Source organism: Cyprinus carpio, chromosome A23 (genome assembly GCF_018340385.1).
Source record: "Cyprinus carpio isolate SPL01 chromosome A23, ASM1834038v1, whole genome shotgun sequence".
Classification (NCBI taxonomy): Eukaryota; Metazoa; Chordata; class Actinopteri; order Cypriniformes; family Cyprinidae; genus Cyprinus; species Cyprinus carpio.
This window is the reverse complement of record NC_056594.1, coordinates 21,357,741-21,380,240: the sequence shown is the minus strand read 5'-3', so window position 1 is coordinate 21,380,240 and position 22,500 is coordinate 21,357,741. Positions and strand designations below refer to the sequence as shown.

Genomic DNA, 22,500 nt, shown 5'->3' with positions numbered 1-22,500 from the left:
CATCAATTTATTAAAAGATGCACAAAAATTAAATTTTAAGGCTTTATGAAATACGTTATATTTTTCCCAAATCCATGTTTTCCATTTTAATTCTTCTGGATTCTATTTTTTTTCCCCTCATTTAATTCTTTTGGATTCAGTTTTAATGGTTACATTAAATGTTAGTTATCAAAAAGCATGTGTAATTAATTGAAATTGTGAAACTTTTTTACAATTTAACACTGATTTATTAAAAGTTTATCAAAAATGTCAATTTTCCCTAATTTTCTCATCAGATTTATCGTAAAGAGTTTATCCAGAACGCTTAAAGTTTACACTATATTTTAATATGATTTATGGAATTATGAGAGAGAACGTCTGACCTTCGTGACGTAGATTATTTGAATGATTCAGATACAAGATATACAAAAATGTATTTAAAAAAAAGCATTGTTTGTGACTTGAGCGTCATATTTATAGTCAGAATTAAAGCCTACGCTACATTTATGTCATAAAGCTGGGATTATAACTCACATTACACAACAAAACACTTGTATTATGAGCAAAATTTTCGACATGTTTGCATCAAGATCAAACGATTTTCACCAAAAAATAAAAAATAGACCTTAAAGCTACAGTAGATCCAAAAACATATTTTTTAAGATTTCATGTTTTTTTTAACCAGAATGTCATTGCTTCATTTTTCCCCGGAGGACAAAATACGTTATGAAGGGCTTTTTATTTTTCAATACAAGCAAACATTCATAGCAAGTTTGTTTGTATGATGTGAGGGTGAGGAAATGATGAGCGAATTGTTGTTTTTGGGTGCACCGTCCCTTTAAGGAGAACACGATGTGCATGTTAACATGATTCTGAGGTCATCAGAATAACAAACAGGAAGGAAGCTGCTCTCCAGCTGAGCGCTGGTTGCCGTGGCAACAGGCCTGTGTTGTTGTTGTTGTTTTGTGAATATTGTTTTGATTGTATCTGTTCGTCCTGTTTTTGTTTAAAGCTCTGCTAGAGGCTCGGGGTTCATTTGTTTATGATTCTGTTGCTGTTTGTTTGATTTGAGCTCTGCGCCGATTCATCTCTTTTATAATAACATGACATCGTGTATGAAATCATCGCTCACCTAGAGTTTGTTACACTCATCTTTGGGCTTGTGAAGATCAGGATGAGTTTGTTTCTTCATCAGGTTTGTAGAAATGTAGCACTGCTTCAGTGTCTCAGCAATGGATGCTCTGCAGTGAATGGGTGCCGTCAGAATGAGAGTCCAAACAGCTGATAAAAACATCACAATAATCCATAGTCATAATTGTCATAGTTGCTCCAGACAGACAGAGATGGGAAAGGCATCAGGAGTCCCGCTGTGTTTGTTTGTTTAAGATGATGATTCATTCCTGTGTTAAACCCTTTAACAGAGTCAGCGAGTGGCAGTGAAACTTAAACGAGTTACTTTTATACAGATTAGTAGCATTTCATAGTGTTTTATTGGTCTCATTAATGTCTTCATTTCAAAAGTGAACGACACTTTTGTCAATCATCACATCATTTTTTTTTTGTTTTCAAATATATTTATTTTAGTGAATTATAGTATTTTTTAGTGTCATTTTAGTGTTACTATTTATTATAATTAATTATATGTGATAATATAATCAATTTTAATTGTGTTTCTTATTTGCATCATATGTACAGTACCAGTCCAAAATTCTGGACTGAATTTGTTTTATTATATTTTTTTTAAATAATGATTTTTTTATTTATTATTATATATATATCTATATATATATATATATATATATATATATACACACATTTTCATAGTGTATTTTTTTTATTATTATTTATATAAAATTATTTGTTTGTTGAAATTAACATAAAATATAATTATTAAAAAAAATAAATTTTAAAAATTTATAAAAAAATACATATATGAATTTTTTATTGAAATGTGTTATATATATATATATATCTATATATATATTTGTTTATATGATAATGATGTGTGTATTGAAATGTGTGTGTGTGTGTGTGTGTGTGTATATATATATATATATATATATATATATATAGATATATAAATTTTAATAATTTAATATTGTTATTGTTTTTTTTTTTTACACAATAATGTAATTTATTTATTTTTTTGTTATTATTTATATAAAATGATTTATTTATTGAAATGGATGCATTTGGTGTCACATATTTTGATCACTACAGTACATCATTCCTTTACTTCCATTTGTGTTATTTCAGAGTTTTCATGATTTTTAACAACATCAGCTCTGTAGATGAATGTTGTGTTTGTGTTGAGTTGAGTGTCAGCAGACGTTCTGTGGAGTGAGCTTGAGCTGTGAAGGTTACAGTATGTGAGGAGAAATCAGTCGAGCTGTTCTGAGATCAGCAGGAATGTGATCAGCACATGGTCCTGATGAAGGAAGCTCAGTCTGTGTGTTATTATCTGAAGAATATAAGCTATCTGAGGAATGTCATGCCCTCCAGATGTGTGTGTGTGTGTGTGTGTGTGTGTGTGTGTGTGTGTGTGTGTGTGTGTGTGTGTGTGTGTGTGTGTGTGTGTGTGTCATTAATCCCAGTTGTGTTGTAAATAATGTTCAAAACTAATAATTAATTTGTCAATCCCAAAATTACAGAATTCGTCATTGTGTATTTTTGTGTAGTCATGTGTGTGTATTTTTGTGTATTGTTTTATATTTTATAATTTTTATAATATTATATATATTTATACTGTATTATTTTAATAGAAAAATATGTAATTTCTATATATATTTTTTGTAATTATTTTATATGGTCTAATTTTTATATTTATTTATTTATATAAATATATATTTTTATTTATATTATTAAATATTAACATATTATTTAACACGTTATATGCTATATATGCTAATCTGCCGTTATCACAAAAAAAAAAAAAATTGGAAGTAAAGGAACTTTTATTGGTTGCCATTTAATAGAACACCCTAGCAACTGCATAACAACCACCTAGAACACCCTAGCAACCGCAGAACATACTAGCAACCGAACATCCTAGCAACTCCTTCATAACAAACACCTAGAACACCCTAGCAACTGCATAACAACCACCTAGAACACCCTAGCAACCGCATAACAACCACCTAGAACATCCTAGCAACCGCATAACGACCACCTAGAACATCCTAGCAACCGCATAACAACCGCCTAGAACACCCAAGCAACCGCATAACAACCGCCTAGAACACCCAAGCAACCGCATAACAACCGCCTAGAACATCCTAGCAACCGCATAACAACCGCCTAGAACACCCAAGCAACCGCATAACAACCGCCTAGAACACCCTAGCAACCGCATAACAACCGCCTAGAACACCCAAGCAACCGCATAACAACCACCTAGAAAATCCTAGAAACAACCCTACACAAGCCGCATAACAACCGCCTAGAACACCCTATCAACCGCATAAACAACATAACAACAAACCCAGAACACCCTAATCAACCGCATAACAACCCAGAACACCCTATCAAACCGCATAACAACCACCTAGAACATCCTAGCAACCGCATAACGACCACCTAGAACATCCTAGCAACCGCATAACAACCCAGAACACCCAAGCAACTGCATAACAACCGACTAGAACATCCTAGCAACGCAATAACAACCCAGAACACCCTATCAACCGCATAGCAACACAGAACACCCTAGCACCGCATAACAACCCAGAACACCCTAGCAACCGCATAACAACCACCCAGAACACCCTATCAACCGCCTAACAACAACCCAGAACACCCTATCAAACCGCAGAACACCCCAGAACACCCTATCAACCGCATAACAACCCAGAACACCCTATCAACCGCATAACAACCCAGAACACCCTATCAACCGAACACCCTAGCAAACCGCATAACAACCCAGAACACCCAAGCAACCGCATAACGACCACCTAGAACATCCTAGCAACCGCATAACAACCCAGAACACCCAAGCAACTGCATAACAACCCAGAGAACCACCTAGAACATCCTAGCAAATGCATAACAACCACCTAGAATAAACCACCTAGAACACACAACAAAAAACAAAACAAACAACTAAAAAACTAGAACACCCTATCAACCGCATAACAACCCAGAACACACCCTATCAACCCGCATAACAACCCAGAAACACCCTAGCAACCACATAACCACCCAGAACACCCTATCAACCGCATAACAACCACCCAGAACACCCTAGCAACTGCATAACCACCCAGAACACCCTATCAACCGCATAACAACCACCCAGAACACCCTATCAACCGCATAACAACCCAGAACACCCTATCAACCGCATAACAACCCCAGAACACCCACTAGCAACTGCATAACCACCCAGAACACCCTATCAACCACATAACAACCATCCAGAACACAATAGCAACCGCATAACAACCCAGAACACACTAGCAACTGCATAACAACCACCCAGAACACACTAGCAACCGCATAACAACCACCCAGAACACCCTATCAACTGCATATAACAACCACCCAGAACACCCTATCAACTCCATAACAACCACCCGAACACACTATCAACCGCATAACAACCACCCAGAATACACTAGCAACCGCATAACAACCCAGAACACACTAGCAACCGCATAACAACCACCCAGAATACACTAGCAACCGCATAACAACCCAGAACACCCTATCAACTGCATAACAACCACCAGAACACACTAGCAACCGCCATAAACAACCACCCAGAACACCCTATCAACCTAACAACCACCCAGAATACACTAGCAACCGCCATAACAACCCAGAACACACTAGCAACCACATAACAACCACCCAGAACATCCTAGCAACCGCATAACAACCCAGAACACCCAAGCAACTGCATAACAACCACCTAGAACACCCTAGCAACCGCATAACAACCACCTAGAACATCCTAGCAACCGCATAACCACCCACCCAGAACACCCTAGCAACTGCATAACAACCACCCAGAACACACTATCAACCACATAACAACCACCCAGAACACACTAGCAACCGCATAACAACCCAGAACACCCTATCAACTGCATAAAACCACCCAGAACACACTATCAACCACATAACAACCACCCAGAACACACTAGCAACCGCATAAAACCCATAACACCCCATCAACAACATAACAAAAACACACAAAACACCATAAAAACCACAACAACCCAAAACACCATTTCAAACAAAAAACAACACCTTAAAAACCATATCTAACCAATACGACACCCTAACATCACAGCAGTGAGTTTTGAGTGTGAAAGATCATTCTGTATTTGAATATAATATTGACAGATCAGTCGTGAGGTTGTTCGAGTGTCTCTCTGTCTCTCCCAGTGAAGTCACCCTTCACAGAACGTCAGGAATGCTTGGAATGACAATATAGAAGAGTCCATGGCCACTGAAACGCAGCGAGACAGATGGAGACACTAAACACTCACCAGCAAATCATCAGAGAACAAATACACATTCATACTGCTGGGAAAGTCGAAGTCAAAATAAAAACACTAAAAAATAAAAAAAAAAAAATACAAACAGTAAAAAAAAGAAAAAATAAATATATATATATTCAATTAAATCAATTGAAATAATGGCATTGCTTTGTTTTTTACAATTATTATTTTAATTTTTTTTCATTAATTTCAACATTAAATTGCTTCAGGTTGTTTTTAAATAGTGTTTTTTCCTTTGATTATTTAAAAAGTCAAACATTTATATTAAAATATTAAATTAAAACAATTGCTTTGTTTTTCATTTAGAAAGTTTAAAAAAATAATATTATAACATTGCTTGAAGATTTTAAATACTGTATTAGCTATGATTAATTAAAAAAAAACATTAATATTAGCATTATATAATAACAAAAATAGGTGTTCATGCATGATACTCTGATCTCTAGATATGGGCTTCTTCCCTTCTTCAGTGAAAGTCTGTGTGATTAAATGCTTCAATCATCCAGTCACAACAATGCAAGCTGTCACACGTCTGGAGCACAAACGGTTGAGTTATGCAGTTTAACACTGCAGTTTGTTGACGTCTCTGTCTGTACGTCTAAGTAATAGGGCTGCTTGACTTAATTGTTTACAGCCACACACCCTTTCTCTCCCATCTCGTCATCTGTTTTCTTCTCTGTTCGTTCCACATCGCTGGTGCGGGTGAAAGGTGAGCGTTCTCGGCGAATGACAGAGATGTGTCTGTGAATGGGGCATTAGCCCAGAGATGCCAGAGCTTTTCCCATCAGTGTCTGGAGTAAGAGTTTCCATTACGGAGTCCGTCTGGAACTGTCGGCCACAGGAAGAGGCCCTGATCACAGAGGAGCATCTCCTGATGGAGACGGGCCTCCCGTAGTCTGTGCTCGGAGGCATTTATGGAGCTGGGCCTCCTAATGGAGGTAGGCCTCCTCACAGAGTTGGAGCCGTTTATAGTGCTGGGCCTCCTAATGGAGCTAGAACATAGACTGTATAAAAACATGGACGTAGTGTATGTGACGTCACCCATAGTTTTTGAAGACCGTTTTTGAAGCTCAAAGTGGGGGAGCCAGGCATCGCCATCTTGGCAGCGCGTTATTCCCGGATCACTGAAAATGGGCAAAAAGGCGGGAGCTGGTTGCTGAAGCCACACCCACTTTTCTCAACGGCAGTGTCAGCAGCGGCAATCCACCTGTCACTCAAGTAGCCACGCCCTTAATTATGCAGAACTTTAAGGCTTAATATAACTTAAACAGATGAGTTATAAAAAATTCACCCCCCTCACAGTTGTCATGAAGGGCAAAATTAGCTATATAGGCCAAAATCAATTTTTTTATCAGGCTGTAAACATGTTTTTTTCTGCTGTAAAGTTGGGCATTTTAACATGGGGGTCTATGGGATTGACTTCCTTTTGGAGACAGCCTCTAGTGGCCAGTCGATGAATTACAGTTTGAATCACTTTCTTGTTGGCTTCACAAGAGAGAGTGGGAGGTTGCCGCTTGAGCTAGACCTGACAGAGCTGGGCCTTCTGATAGAGCTTGGGCCACCTGACAGAGTTGGAGCCGTTTATAGAGACGTTTATGGAGCTGGGCCTCATAACGGAGCTAAGCCTCCTTAGAGAGCTTGGGCATCCTGACAAAGTTGGAGCTGTTTATAGAGCTGGGCCTCCTAGACCTGACAGAGTTAGGCCTCCAGACGGAGCTAAGCCTCCTTATAGACCTTGGGCCTTCTGACAGCGTTGGAGCTGTTTATAGAGCTGGGCCTCCTAAATGGAACTAGCCCTGATAGAGCTTGGGCCTCCTGATAGAGCTTTGGCTTGGAGCTGTTTTATAGAGCTAGGCCTCCTAATAGAACTAGACTTGACAGTGCTAGGCCTCCAGACGGAGCTAAGCCTCCTTATAGACCTTGGGCCTTCTGACAGCGTTGGAGCTGTTTATAGAGCTGGGCCTCCTAATGGAACTAGCCCTGATAGAGCTTGGGCCTCCTGATAGAGCTTTGGCTTGGAGCTGTTTATAGAGCTGGGCCTCCTAATAGGAACTAGCCTTGACAGTGCTAGGCCTCCAGACGGAGCTAAGCCTCCTTATAGACCTTGGGCCTTCTGACAGAGTTGGAGCTGTTTATAGAGCTGGGCCTCCTAATGGAACTAGCCCTGATAGAGCTTGGGCCTCCTGATAGAGCTTTGGCTTGGAGCTGTTTATAGAGCTAGGCCTCCTAATAGAACTAGACTTGACAGTGCTAGGCCTCCAGACGGATCAAAGACCCCTTACACCTAATGGAACTAGCCCTGATAGAGCTTGGGCCTCATAAAACAATTGCATCCAAATATAACTAGCCCTGATGGAGCTGGGCCTCCTGATAGAGCTTTGGCTTGGAGCTGTTTATAGAGCTAGGCCTCCTAATAGAACTAGACTTGACAGTGCTAGGCCTCCAGACGGAGCTAAGCCTCCTTATAGACCTTGGGCCTTCTGACAGAGTTGGAGCTGTTTATAGAGCTGGGCCTCCTAAATGGAAAATAGCCCTGATGGAGCTGGGCCTCCTGATAGAGCTTTGGCTTGGAGCTGTTTATAGAGCTGGGCCTCCTAATGGAACTAGCCCTGATAGAGCTTGGGCCTCCTGATAGAATTGGAGCCATTTATAGAGATGTTTATGGAGCTGGGCCTCCTAATGGAGATAGACCTGATAGAGCTGGGCCTCCTGACGGAGCTAAGCCTCCTGATAGATTTTACTCCAGATAAACAGACAAGTTTGAGGCATAAAGATGAGCTCATGTAGTCTGTCAGAATGGAGGTGAGCTGTATGTTCATCTGTGAGCTCCGCCGGCTGTTTCAATCAGATCTCATCTGAAAAAATGGTTTCTGGGAAACCCCTTCATTAGTATTTATGGGAAATTCCATGGCAACCTCATATCTCTCTCACCAGCTTTCTTTGGTCTGTTGTTCATTTTTCATGTTCTTTTTCCATGCGAGCTTGTCATATTTCTCCTGGTGCTCACGCCGGTGGAGGGTCCTGTCCGGGACGAGAGCCAAAACATTCTTAGGAAAATGTTGGTGCCCGGTGTGCTCCACACAATGAGCGTTGTGTTCCTGACCGTCAGACGGACGGAAAACAGCCTGATGGAGGAAATATGACGCTCAGCAGCGTTAATTCAGTGTCATTGAGATACTGTTACAGTTTTTGTTATTATTTTGAATTATTTTATATATTGATTAATTTTTAATTCGTTTTAGTAATTTTGATGTGCGTTTTTGTCATTATTATTATTATTTTTATGTCTGTAATACTTTTAGTTATTTCAGTACTTCAAGTGATTAAATGACTAAATGATTTCGAGAAATATTGTCTTGGTAGCTAGCTGAAATAAAAGCTGTCTTTTTTCTTTTTTTTCTTTTTATGTTATTTTTTTAGTGGACAAAACATTATTTCAAGTAGCCAAAAAAATGTTTTGATGATCATCCCAACCCTAAAATTTAAAAGGCAGTTTTATATTTTCATGTATGAAGTCACCTAATCATTATTTACTCATTTATTTAGCATCATCAAAATGCAATTGTAGATTTTATTAATCTTTTTTTATGTAATTTTGTTTTTATCATATAACGTAATTTTGTTTTTATCATATTTAAAATGTTTTTATAATGTTTATTAATTTTTTTTATGTCTACGTATTTTTTTATTAATTTTCATTTCAGTTTTAGTTATTTTAGTACATCATGTTGAAGTAAATGAAAATAACAAATGTTGCCTTGGCAACTAGTTGAAATAAAATAAGATTATGTTATATATATATGTTATATTATATGTTATGTTATATTATATATATATATAATTTTTTACTTCAGTTACTTCACATATTTTTTCTTTTAGTTTTTTTATTGATTTTATGGAATTTATTTATTCAGTTTAGTCTTATTATTTGTAGATTTTTTTTACCCTGTTTTTCTATAAACTGTTGCACAGACCAGTTTGAAAAACATTGCATATAAAATACACAGCATCCAAAATTATTTTCACATTTTAAAAATGTAAATTATGTCATCTTTTACTGACCTTTATATCCGAACCTCTCTGACTTTCTTTATTCTGTGAATTAATTTGGTTCACTTACATCAGATATCATTCATTTTTGCATTCCAGTTTAGATCAAACATTATATAAAATAAAAAAAAACAAAAAACAACTTATTTATTTTTTTTCTGTTGGTTCAAATAAAAAAATATAAAAAAATATAAATACCCAAAATTACCCTAATTTTATTAAATAAAAATAAATAAAAATAAACTATAATAAACTTTTTTTTTCTCAGTGTACAGTAAAGTACTATCTGATCAGTTTTTTCTCTTCATCCCATTTTTACTATCATTAAGCAGCTGGTTTTGGACCCTGACTGAGTCATGTGACTTACTGAATGGTGTTTTACTCATTTGAACAAGGAGCTTCGTTAAGCAGAAGGGAGTGAGAGTCTGATCCATCATTTAAATTTAAGCTGGAGTTGCTCTGGCTTTAATTCCTGCTTTGATGCTGCTGGAATCAAACTCTTTCTCATACTGACTCTCTCATCAGGAATTCACCTCAGGTTTCTGAACCGTTAGTCACCGAGAGATGGAAACCTGAACCAAACACACACACACACACACACACACACACATACACACACACACACACACACACACACACACATACACACACACACACACACACACACACACACATTCTGCTGTCTTAATGGACTTGTAACTAGATTAGTATGTATTGTGAGGTGAATGTGAGTGTTTGTGTTTGCTGGTGTGTGATGTTCACAGTTTGGAAGGTCTACTGGGTGGTTTGGTGTTGCTATGCGGTTGCTGGGGGTTCTGGGTGGTTTTGTGTTGCTATGCGGTTTCTAGGTTTTTCTGGGTGGTTTAAAATGTGTTGCTATGCAGTTGCTAAGGTGTTCTGGGTGATTTTAAATGTGTTGCTATGCAGTTGCTAGGGTGTTCTGGGAGGTTTTGTGTTGCGATGCGGTTGCTAGGATGTTCTGGGTGGCTTTGTGTTTCTATGCGGTTGCTAGGGTGTTCTGATTGGTTTAAAATCTGTTGCTATGTGGTTGCTAGGGTGTTCTTGGTGGTTTTAAATGTGTTGCTATGCAGTTGCTTGGATTTGTGTTGCTATGTGGTATCGGGTGGTTTTTGGGGTGGTTTGTGTTGCTATGGTTTAAAATTTTTAACTATCAAGTTTCCAAGGTTTTCCTGGGTCGATTTAAAATAGGGTGGTATGGGGGTTCTTAGGTGTGTTGGTATGCAGTTGCTTGGATTTGTTATTCAATGTGTTATGGGTGGTTTGTGTTACTATGCTGCTACTATGTTCTTGCTGTATTTAAATGTGTTGCTATGCAGTAAATATATTGCTATTCATTTTCTTAAATGTTGTTTTAAATTTTAAATGTTGATGAGTTGCTATGCAGTTGCTAGGATTTGTGTTGCTATGTGGTAGTTAGGGTGTTCTGGGTGGTTTGTGTTGCTATGCGGTTGCTAGGGTGTTCTGGGTGGTTTTGTATTGCTATGTCATTTCTAGTATGTTGCTATGTGGTTGCTAGGGTGTTCTGGTTTACTTGAAATTAGTTTGAAGATTAATTTTTCCTCCGAAGAGATAAAATATGATTCAGAGGTTGTTTTACTGGCACTTCTATGAAAGCTTAACATCCCAGAAAAATATGTGTCTAGAGAAGTGAACTGATGTAATTCATGTTCATGTGTATTAATTACTCAGATAAACTGCTAAGAGCAGTGTGTCATCAGACTACAGTAAATCCTGTAGTGAACTGTGGAGGGAAGATAATGTGTTTCATTAAATAGTTTGAGATCTAGCGCATTTGCGTCACACACACACACACACACACACACACACACACACACACACACACACACACACACACACTCACGGGTGGTCCTGTTTACCTGCACAGGTGAGGTATGAAGTCATTACACCCTTCACAGACTCGCTCATGAGAGCTATCCCATAACCCCTTTCTCACCACAGGTCTCCTAAAAAATACATATTTCCCGTAAAAATGAAGACTGTCATCATTTATTCACCCTCATGTCAAGATTTTTTGAAAAATCTCCTTGTTTTGTTGTCCATACAGAGTCAGTGGGGTCCAAATATAAATATATAAAAAAGTACACTAAAATATTGGATATATTTTAATTAGATAGAGCTTTATATTAATATGTATACATAATAATAAATATACTTAAAAATATTAAATTCTTCCTATGGAATATATTTATGTTTATTCAGTATATATATATATAAAATTTTATTATATAACTATCACAGTTTAAAAAAAAAAATCTTTGTGTTTTTTTTTTTTTTTTTTTTTATGTTAGTTTTAGTAATTTCATGTGGTTTTGTGATTTTTATCAGTTATTTTATTGATTATTTTGGGATTGTAATGAATTGCTTAAAACAGACAAAAAAAAAATCTTCTATTTTCCATGAAAGAAAGAAAATCATGTAGGTTTGGAATGGTGAGTAAATGATGAGAAAATTGTCATTTTTCGTGTTTTTATGACCTTTAACCCCAAATCCAAACCTCGAAACGTTCCGTCCATCAACCGCTGGAGCGTTTTGTGTGCCGTCAGGCAGAAACGTTTGTGGATCGTGGCGTTTATTTATCAGAGCTGCATGTGTGTGTGTTTAAAGCGCTTCATTTCCTCTGTCTGCATCAGTGAGATGAAGAGGTGTGATAAGATGACCTGAACGGTTGCGCTTCTGGACGTGAACGGCGTCGGACCCCCGGCCGGCCAGCTGCGTGTGTGTCGAGTCTCCAGGGTGGAAAACACATTCCTGCCAGATATTTACGGCTAATCGCTCACACGCTCGCCGCGGGTCGCGTCCAGAGCGCAGCTCGGGTGTTGTTCATCTCCGGGGGGTTTGGAGGTGTCTGGGAAGAATGTTTTGTTTTCCTGCTGTTTGTGTTCGTTTCAGATGTGTGTGTTTCTCCAGGATCTTGTAATCTCTCCTGACGCTCACCTAGCGCCGGCGGCCAATCAGAACGAGCCGTCCTGTTATTCTGCCGTTATACAACCGCGATCGGAGTACATTTCTCTCATTCCGTCACTTAGTCGTGCTACAGCAGATAATCAGTTTATTGGTGGACACATTATTTGTAGACGAAATTCTGGGAAACTGAATGTTTAATGGCATAGTGTTTTCGGAACACTATGTGCATGTATCCATGGTAACGGCGATCTTTCTCTGGAGTTTATTGTTTGGAATCTGCTGACTTGAATTTGAATTTGTGTTCCGAGCTATTTTGCCGGGAAAACCCTAGAAAGCCTATTGTTTCATATTTCGAAGGCCTGTAAATGTGTCACACTCAATCTCCTGTTAAAATTATTAATTTTATTATTAGGTATTTTTATTTATTAAATTTTTTTAAGCTGGAATTTATATATATATGTTTTATTTTATTTAAAGTAAGGAAGTGTTTTGTTGTGGTTGTAGTTTCTAGTGTTAGTTAGCGCTCACATGTGCTCCAGTAATGGTGAGAGTGTAGTTTAGTGTCTGAGATGCCTGAAATGGCTGTGCTCCAGCGGGAGTATCTGGTGATAGACGAGCTTTCACGGTTCATGTGTTTGTACAGTCTTTTGTCTCTCTGTGTTCAGGACTGATTGCGGTAAAAGAGCACAGATAGTAACTGTGAGCGTAATGAAGTCCATTCCTCTGAGCTGTTGAGGTCGAACAAAGCTCCTCTGGACACCGAATCCCCATCACCGCTGACCCGCGGCTGCGGCCCGTCCATTCTCTCCAAAAGACCTCGAATGGCTCAGCAGAACCCGAAACCGGCTGGCGGGACCCGAGAGAGCGCGGCGGAGAAACGAGCCCCGCGAGAGAGCGGCTCATGGTGGGAATGAGGGACGGCAGCCTGGGGGGTCCGACTGCATTCGAGAGACGCGACTCAGAATTCAGGCCGACTTCCACATTTCAGCGTTCTGTCTGGGAATTGGCTGGTTGCTAAGATGCTTTGGGTGGTTGCTAGGGTGTCTTGGATGGTTGCTATGTGGTTGCTAGGGTGTCTTGGGAGGTTACTATGTGGTTGTTATATGGTTGCTTAGATGCTTTGGGTGGTTGCTAGGGTGTCTTGTGTGGTTACTATGTGGTTGCTAGGGTGTCTTGGGTGGTTGCTAATATGCTTTGGGTGGTTGTTAGGGTGTCTTGTGTGGTTACTATGTGGTTGCTAATATGCTTTGGGTGGTTGCTAGGGTGTCTTGGGTGGTAACAATGTGGTTGCTAAGATGCTTTGGGTGGTTGCTAGGGTGTCTTGGGTGGTTGCTATGTGGTTGCTACTATGCTTTGGGTGTCTTGTGTGGTTACTATGTGGTTGCTAGGGTGTCTTGGGTGGTTATGTGGTTGCGCGGGTGTCTTGAGTGATTGCTATCTAGTTGCTAAGATGTTCTGGGTGATTGCTAAGGTGTCTTGGGTAGTTGCTATGTAGTTGCTAAGATGTTCTGCGTGGTTGCTAGGGTGTCTTGAGTGGTTGCTATCTAGTTGCTAAGATGTTCTGCGTGGTTGCTAGGTTTATATAATTGTTTTTATATTGTCTTATAGTTTTATAGACATCCTTTTATTATTTTAAATTTTTATTGTTTTTGATTTCATTATGTCGTATTTTTTCTCTTATTGTTTTTGTGTAATTGTTTTTATATAATTTTTTAGTATTAAATATTGTTTTATCCTTTTGTTATTTTATACTTATTATTTATTCTAGTATTATTTTTTGTATTATACTTTTTTTTTCTTTTTGGATTTGTTTTTATTAGTAGTATTATAAATTAATACCTTTTGTTGAAAATAATTTTTTATAATATATATTTAATATAATTTATTTATATTTTTTATTTTTATAATTACATGTTAGTTGATTTTAGTTTATTTGAGTTCTTATATAATATTTTAGATATTTTTTATATTATTTTTATTATTATGTTTCATATTATATTTTATATTATTTTATAGTATTTTAGATTATTTCTTTTTATTCTTTTGGACAGATTTTTTTCCTTTATTATTATTAATATAATTGTTTTTATATTCTTTTACTTTTAGTATTGTGTGAGGTTTTCTACTTTTATAATTTTTTTATATTAATGTTTTTGTTCTTTTATTGTCTATGGTATTATAAAATATTTATTTTATTATTTTTGACTATTTAGCTTCTGGTTTGAATGCTTTCGTTCTGGATGGTTGCTGGGGTGTCTTGGGGGTTGCCATCTAGTTGCTAAGACGTTCTGGGTGGTTGCTAGGGTGGACTGAGATGGTTTCAGGTTGTTCTAAGGTGTTTTGCATTTGGATTCTGCAGATCTTGGAAACATTCGTGAGATCTGTTGATCATGTGATGGACGCTCTACTGACCGTGAACACTTATTTCAAACATTAAACGCGCCTCATTAGTTTGAGCAGCTGTGCTAAAACATCATATTCACTCTTAAACGAGAACAGAAGCATGAAAGCGTTGGATGTTATCTTGAGTTCTGCTTAGAAAGCAGTTTTCAGTTCATTTCATGTCTAGAGATGCTCAGAATCATGTGTTTCATTGAGTGTGTATGTAGCGGCGTAACCGCAGGTGTTCATGGTCCGTGAGTGTGTGACGTCAAACCCCGCAGATCCGATTCCTGCTTATCTGAGCTCTGCTTCTCCTCGCCAATCACATTTACATTCCTGCACGCTGATAACCACCTTTTCTTTGTTTTAATACACGTCTCTCTCTTTTCTGCAGCTCTTTCCTTGATTGGCTGTGATGTTTCTGCTACTTTTGCAATTAGCATTATGTTTATTTTTTCTTTCTTTCCAGTGTTTTTGTGTGAATGCAGTATGAACTGTTTGGCTTTTCGTCAAAGTGCTTCTTTTATTATTATGTTTAGTATAATAGCTTTTATATTCTATTATTGTTTAAAATAGGTTATTTTAGTATTCTTATTCATCTTATTACAATCTTCTACATAACCTTATTAATATTATTATTTTTTTACATAACTGTTTTTATATTCCTTCTTTTATTGTTTAGTGTGTTATAAATTGTTTAATTTTTTATTTATTCTTTTTGATTTGAACTTTTCCACCAAATTTGTTTTCTTTAATTATGATTTTTAATACAATTATTTTATTTTTCATCTTTTATTTATAGTGTTATAAATTGTTGTATTTTTATTTTTTATGTAATACTTTTTGACTTATTGTATTATTGTTTTTTTGTATATTTTAATATTATTTATTATTATTATTTATTATTATTATTATTATTATTATTATTAGAGCATTGAAGCTTTTGGTCTGATTTTTTTATTTTATTTTATTTTATTTTATTTTATTTTATTAGTTTATGACACAACATTTATTATTTAATTGTAATTGAATCATTTACACCCTCAGCTGCTCATGTGAGCATATTGTTTATATTCTTACTTTTATTTATAGTTTATTTTTTATAGACTACTCGGTCTAAATTTTCATAAATTCATAATTTTCTTTTATTTATGTTTTCATATTTTCTTTTTTTTTATTTATGGTATTATAAATTATTATATTTTTATAATTCTTTTTGGCTATTGATCTTTTGGTCAGATTTGTTTCTTCTTTTATTATTATTTTCTAAATTTTTTATATTCTTTGTTTTATTTATAGTATCAAATTATTTTAGTAATTTTTTTATTTTTATTTTATTTTATTATTATTATTATTATTATTATTATTATTATTATTATTATTATTAAAAATATTATTACCACCAATATAACAACAAAACATTTATTATTACATTTTAATTTAATCAATTACACCCTAATAGTTTAGGACACAACATTTATTATTTAATTGTAATTGAATCATTTACACCCTCAGCTGCTCATGTGAGCATATTGTTTATATTTTTACTTTTAGTTATAGTTTTTATAGACTACTTAGTCTAAATGTTTCTTCATTTATTATTGTTTTTTATTTATGTTTTCATATTTTCTTTATTTTAATTTATAGTATTATAAATTATTATATTTTATTATCTTTTTGGCTATTGATCTTTTGGTTTATTTTTTTTCTTCTTTTATTATTATTTTCTAAATATTTTATATTCTTTGTTTTATTTATAGTATCTAATTATTTTAGTAAATTTTTTATTTTTATTTTATTTTATTATTTTTGAGTGTTTGGCTTTTGGGCTGAATTGTTTTATTTTATTTTATTAATTTATTATTATTTATTTATTTATTTATTTATTTATTTTTGCATTGCATTGCATTGCTGGTGGGCTAAATGGTTTCCCCACCCTGTTCAGGACCCATCATTTATTATTTAATTGTCCCTCAGTAGCTGCTCGTGTGAGTTTGCAGCAGAGCATCATGTGGGTTTTCTGACACGGATCTCGGTGAGTCAGCAGGAGCGCTGGCCGTCTCTATCTGCTCTAATCTCATCTCTAGCTACAGTAGGCCATTTATTCCTCACTGTACGGCAGACACTTTATCCGCTGAGAGCCCATTCTCCGTCGCATTAGAGGCCGTTTGCGCTCATGTTCGGTGGAATGGCAGGAATGTGGCCCTCGTCCCGCAGGAGTCGCTGGATAATGACCAGCGCTGGTGCATGCAGGTGGGATCCTGGGACTGCTGGAGCATGTCGGGACAGAATGAGAGACAGAGAGAGTGAACGAAGGACAGAGAGGAGGTGAGCTCCACTCCGAGTGTGGATAAAAAAGCCATGAGTCAGAATTCCTGAGACTGGAATTCGGGGATTAAATGAAAGGGATTATTGGAACAGCTGGGGATTCATTTTTCACATTTTCACACAGAAGCAGCTTTGTGTTTTTTGTTTGTTTTTGTTTCACAGTGGCATTTAGATTAGGATTGTGTATAGAGAGAGAGAGCATTTTATTTTACCATGTTTTACTGTGTTTTCTGATTTTGAAGAACTATTTTTTTAGGTTCAACAAACCTTAAGAAGTTCTTTTAAACTAAAATGTTAGTTTTCAATGACGCAGTTTTTGTAAAATTTAATTTTTTTCTGACTTTTCACCTGCGACATCCAATATTAATTTTTAAACAAAAATATAATTATCCAAACAGAACAAAACTGTCCGACATCTAAATCTCTTAAACGAAAAAACAACCATCAATTAAATATAATCGAACAAATTCATAATCTAAATCTTCTAATAATAAAAAAAAAAAAAAATGTTTAAAAGAACAAAACCGACCGACGTATACATCTCTAATCGAAGGAAATTTACCGGCATTAAAATGTCTAATAGGACGAGATTGACTGACATTTAAATCTGTTACTATAACGAAACCATCGTCGTCATACAATAGTTATACAAATCAATTTAAAATTTGAATATCTGTTCATCTCATCAACTGGTTTGTGAAAAGCGTTTCATGTTGACCTTGAGGCCTGCGTCTGCGTCATGAATTATAATAATCCGTCTGTCAGCACGTGTGAAGACAAACATGCCCTCTCAGTGTGGCCAGGGGTTACATTTGACCTTTGACCTCTGACCTTTGACCGCTTTCACAGTGTTGTCTGCTGAGAGGTTGTTGTTGTGATGGTGATGTGTGTTTGACAGAAGGTCAGTCAGTGGAAAGGCTGAGAGATTGTGTCACACACACACACACACACACACACACACACACACACACACACACACACACACACACACTCACACACACTCACAAACACATGACAGAAGAGGAAACAAAGGGATAGTTCACCAAGAAATTAAAAATCTGTCATCATTTACTCAACCTGAAGTTGTTCCTAACCCATAAGAGTTTCTTTCTTCTGTTAAACATAAATGAAGAAAATGTGTAACCAAACAGTTACTGGTTCCCTTTGACTTTCATAGTATGGAAAAACAAAATCCCACATTTTTCTCAATATCATCTTATGTGTTCAGCAGAAGAAATAAATTCATACAGGTTTGGTTTGAGTAAATTATTATTATTATTATTATTATTTTATTTATGTTTTTGGGTGAACTATCCCTTTAATGAAAACCCATTTTATTTTATTTTATTTTATTTTATTTTATTTTATTTTATTTTATTTTATTTTATTTTATTTTATTTTATTTTATTTTATACATCTATCTATCTATCTATCTATCTATCTATCTATTATTTTATTTTATTTTATTTTATTTTATACATCTATCTATCTATCTATCTATCTATCTATCTATTATTTTATTTTATTTTATTTTATTTTATACATCTATCTATCTATCTATCTATCTATTATTTTATTTTATTTTATTTTATTTTATTTTATACATCTATCTATCTATCTATTATTTTATTTTATTTTATTTTATTTTATTTTATTTTATACATCTATCTATCTATCTATCTATTATTTTATTTTATTTTATTTTATTTTATTTTATTTTATACATCTATCTATCTATCTATCTATTATTTTATTTTATTTTATTTTATTTTATACATCTATCTATCTATCTATCTTTTATTTTATTTTGGCTATTGACCTTTTGGTCTGAATTTTTATTCTATTATTATTTTTTATATATATATATATATTATATATATATATATATATATATCTATATATATATATATATATTTTAGTTTATAAATATAAATAAATTACATTTCTGAATAAATATATATATATATATGTTTAGTTTATAAATATAAATAAATTACATTTCTGAATAATAACAGCTAAAAAATAATTTAAAGACTTTTATAGTTTTTAGAAAGCTGAGAGACTTTTATATTAGACCAAAACATACTTATAAACAGCAATTCTTCTAGTGATGCAAATAATAATAAAATAATAATAATAATAATTAGTTTTGCATTTGTGCTCTTGACTGTGTTTGTTGAGCTGCTCTGTGTGTGTTTTTGTGTCTTCACTATTTAAGTTTAAGTTACGGTTGCCGTGGCGACATACCTGTATGACCTCATGCTTGGCGACAGCAGCGAGGGGAAGCAGAGTCCGCGGTGACCTCACTGCCAGATATCGCCGTGGAAACACTGATTCATCCTGTAAAAAAAAAAACACAGCCTCGAGTGCCGACCCCCGAGAGCCGCTAAAACAGCCCGTAAACCTCACACACACCTCACTGTCCGGCCCGCGCTGTTTTTGAGCATTCCTTCCTCTTATCCAGCAGATCACTTCCTCTAAATCCTTTCTCCTCATAAAAGTTTTACCTGTTTCCTTCAGCATGACATCACCTTCGGCCCCTGCTGATGATGTCATCCGTGGGTCCTGGCAGTGTCCGAAATTCACTTTTTCCTTACGGGCCAACATTCGCCTCCTGGATCGGATTTAAGAGAGCATTTTTTCCTTTTACGAGGGCAGAGTTCAGTTTGATTTTTACACAACCGTGATGTTGCAATAGTCACTTTTTTGAACTATGTGTAGATACAGTACAGACCAAAAGTTTGGAAACATTACTATTTTTAATGTTTTTGAAAGAAGTCTCTTCTGCTCATCAAGCCTGCATTTATTTGATCAAAAATACAGAAAAAAAAAGTGTCAATATTGTGATATATTATTACAACTTAAAATAATAGTTTTTAAATTTATTATACTTTAAATTATCATTTATTTCTGTGATGCAAAGCTGAATTTTTAAGATCATTATCACATGATCCTTTAGAAATCATTTCTAATATGATGATTCATTATCAAAGTTGGAAACAGTTCTGCTGCTTAATATTTTTTCAGAACATGTGATACTTTTTTAGGATACTTTGATGAATAAAAAGTAAAAAAATAAAAAAAAATAAAAAAGCTATGTTTTTAAAATATTAATATTTTGTAATAACAATATACACTACTGGTCAGTAATTTGGGGTCAGTAATTTTTTTTTTCTTTTTTTTTTTAAATAAAATCAATACTTTTATTCAGCAAGGATGTGTTAAATTGATAAAAACGTGATAGTAAAGAAAATATTATTATTAGATTTTTTTTTTTTTTTTTTTGAATAAATGCAGTTCTTTTAACCTTTTATTCATCAAAAAACATATTAGACAGCAGAACTGTTTTAACCAACACTCATAATAAATCAGAATATTAGAATGATTTCTAAATGATCATGTGATAGACTGGATGTTACATGTGACACTGAAGGCTGGAGTAATGATGCTGAAAATTCAGCTTTGCATCACAGGAATAAAGTATTTTTTTAAAGTATATTCAAATAGAAAACTATTATTATAAGTTGTAATAATATTTCACAATATTACTGTTTTTTCTGTATTTTTGATCAAATAAATGCAGGCTTGATGAGCAGAAGAGACTTCTTTCAAAAACATTAAAAATAGTAATGTTTCCAAACTTTTGGTCTGTACTGTATATTCTCAAGGAAACGATCAAACTGTCATTGGGATGTGACAGAAAGTGTACTGTGTAATTAGTTCATTTCCATCAGTTTGACATGATCACAATCACAGCACGCCCCTCACATTCTGTTTGTATGGATCCCTCAGAAACTTTGTGTTTTAAACACTGTTCAGTTCTGTGTTATGCTATATATCTTGTTTTATTGAAAATATTCCTACACGAATTGCTTTGATGATGCACGCCTTCAAAGAATTGATGCATTTCTGGATTTTGTTTATTTTTTCACTTTCTTTGGCATTTTTTCCTCTTCAATTCCATGTTAATTTCCTCCCCTGGTTCTAGGAGGGGATGGAGCATGTTGTCAGAGAAACTCAGTCCAGATCCTGACGCATCTCTCTCTCTCTCTCTCTCTCTCTCTCTTTCTCTCTCTCTCTCTCTCTCTCTCTCTCTCTCTCTCTCTCTCTCCACTCTATAAATGTGTAATGTGAACACAACTGTTGCTTTTAGGTCTCAAGTGACTATAAACACATTCAATTATTGCATTTTACCACCAAGTGTAAGACAGCAGACAGCTCTCGCTTTTGACTTTCAACCGTGCACGGCTTAAAATTCACTGGATGAACGTCACTGGTGATGGTGATGCTATACAGTTCTGGACCGTTGCCAGTGTGTTGCTATGTGGTTTCTAAGTGGCATATTCTTTGTCGCTTTACAAAGTACATAACAGAGTGTTCTGGTAGTTGCCAGGGTGTTGCCTAGTGGTTGCTAGGGTGTTCTGGGATGTTGCTAGAGCGTAACTAGGGTTGAATGATTGTTCTTGGCAGTTGCTAGGGTGTTGCTCTGTGTTTGCTAAGATTTTCTAAGTGGTATATACGTTGCTATACAGTTTCTAGGGTGTTCTGGGTAGTTTCTAGGGCATTGCGCTTTGTGGTTGATAGGGTGCTCTGTGTAGTTTCCAGTTGCCAGGGTGTTGCTTTGTGGTTGATAGGGTGCTCTGTGTAGTTTCTATAGCATTTCTATATGGTTGTTCTGAGTGGAGTGGTATATACAGTTGCTAGGTTGTTCTGGGTAGTTCCTACAGTGTTGTTATATGGTTAAATCTTCGTTCTGGCCAGTTTCCAGAGTGTTGCTATGTGGTTGCTAAGGTGTTTTGAGTGGAATGTGCTTTGTTGCTATGCAGTTGCTAAGGTGTTCTATGTGGTTGCTAGGGCATTCACTGGGGTATTTTGTGTCATTTTAATGCAGTTTTTTGTTTTTTTGTAAGTGTCTGCTGACTGAATAAATGTAAATGTTTTTTCTGTTCCAGACCGAGGCCATGAAAGCAGCGTTGACTGAGCTCGGCCTCAGTATAGTGGAGATGACTGATGAATCAGCCACGCTGGATGGGGGAGATGTCCTATTCACAGGTACCAAATCTGGTTTATAATGCCTTTGTTAAACATAGACCGCCTTATGTGTCGGCGGCAGCCAATCAAATTCTTGTGTGCACAGACGAACAGCCAATCACAGATCGTCTAGCAGAATGTATACAGTGAAGTCTAAAAGTCTGAGATCACTGGTGAAAAGGGTTCTGTTTGGCTTTTATTACTGTTTTAATGCCATATTATGCATACAAATTTAAATTGATAGTTCACTCAAAAATTAAAATATGTAGGTGACTTT

General features: G+C 35.5%; 3 protein-coding genes across 3 annotated transcripts in view; 2 read left to right on the top strand and 1 right to left on the bottom strand.

Moving 5' to 3' along the window:
- Positions 1 to 22,500, bottom strand: part of LOC109085971 (protein phosphatase methylesterase 1-like) — a 576,397-nt gene that overhangs the window by 457,443 nt on the left and 96,454 nt on the right. The gene's annotated exons all lie outside the window — the stretch shown is intronic.
- The window catches only part of rnf150b (ring finger protein 150b), a 581,444-nt gene that overhangs the window by 469,699 nt on the left and 89,245 nt on the right, over positions 1 to 22,500 (top strand). The gene's annotated exons all lie outside the window — the stretch shown is intronic.
- The window catches only part of LOC109064222 (N(G),N(G)-dimethylarginine dimethylaminohydrolase 1-like), a 60,070-nt gene that overhangs the window by 24,724 nt on the left and 12,846 nt on the right, over positions 1 to 22,500 (top strand). The window contains exon 2 of the mRNA XM_042713919.1: positions 22,145 to 22,244. Within this exon, the coding sequence (XP_042569853.1) occupies positions 22,145 to 22,244 (100 nt within the window). The remainder of the gene's footprint in view (positions 1 to 22,144; positions 22,245 to 22,500) is intronic.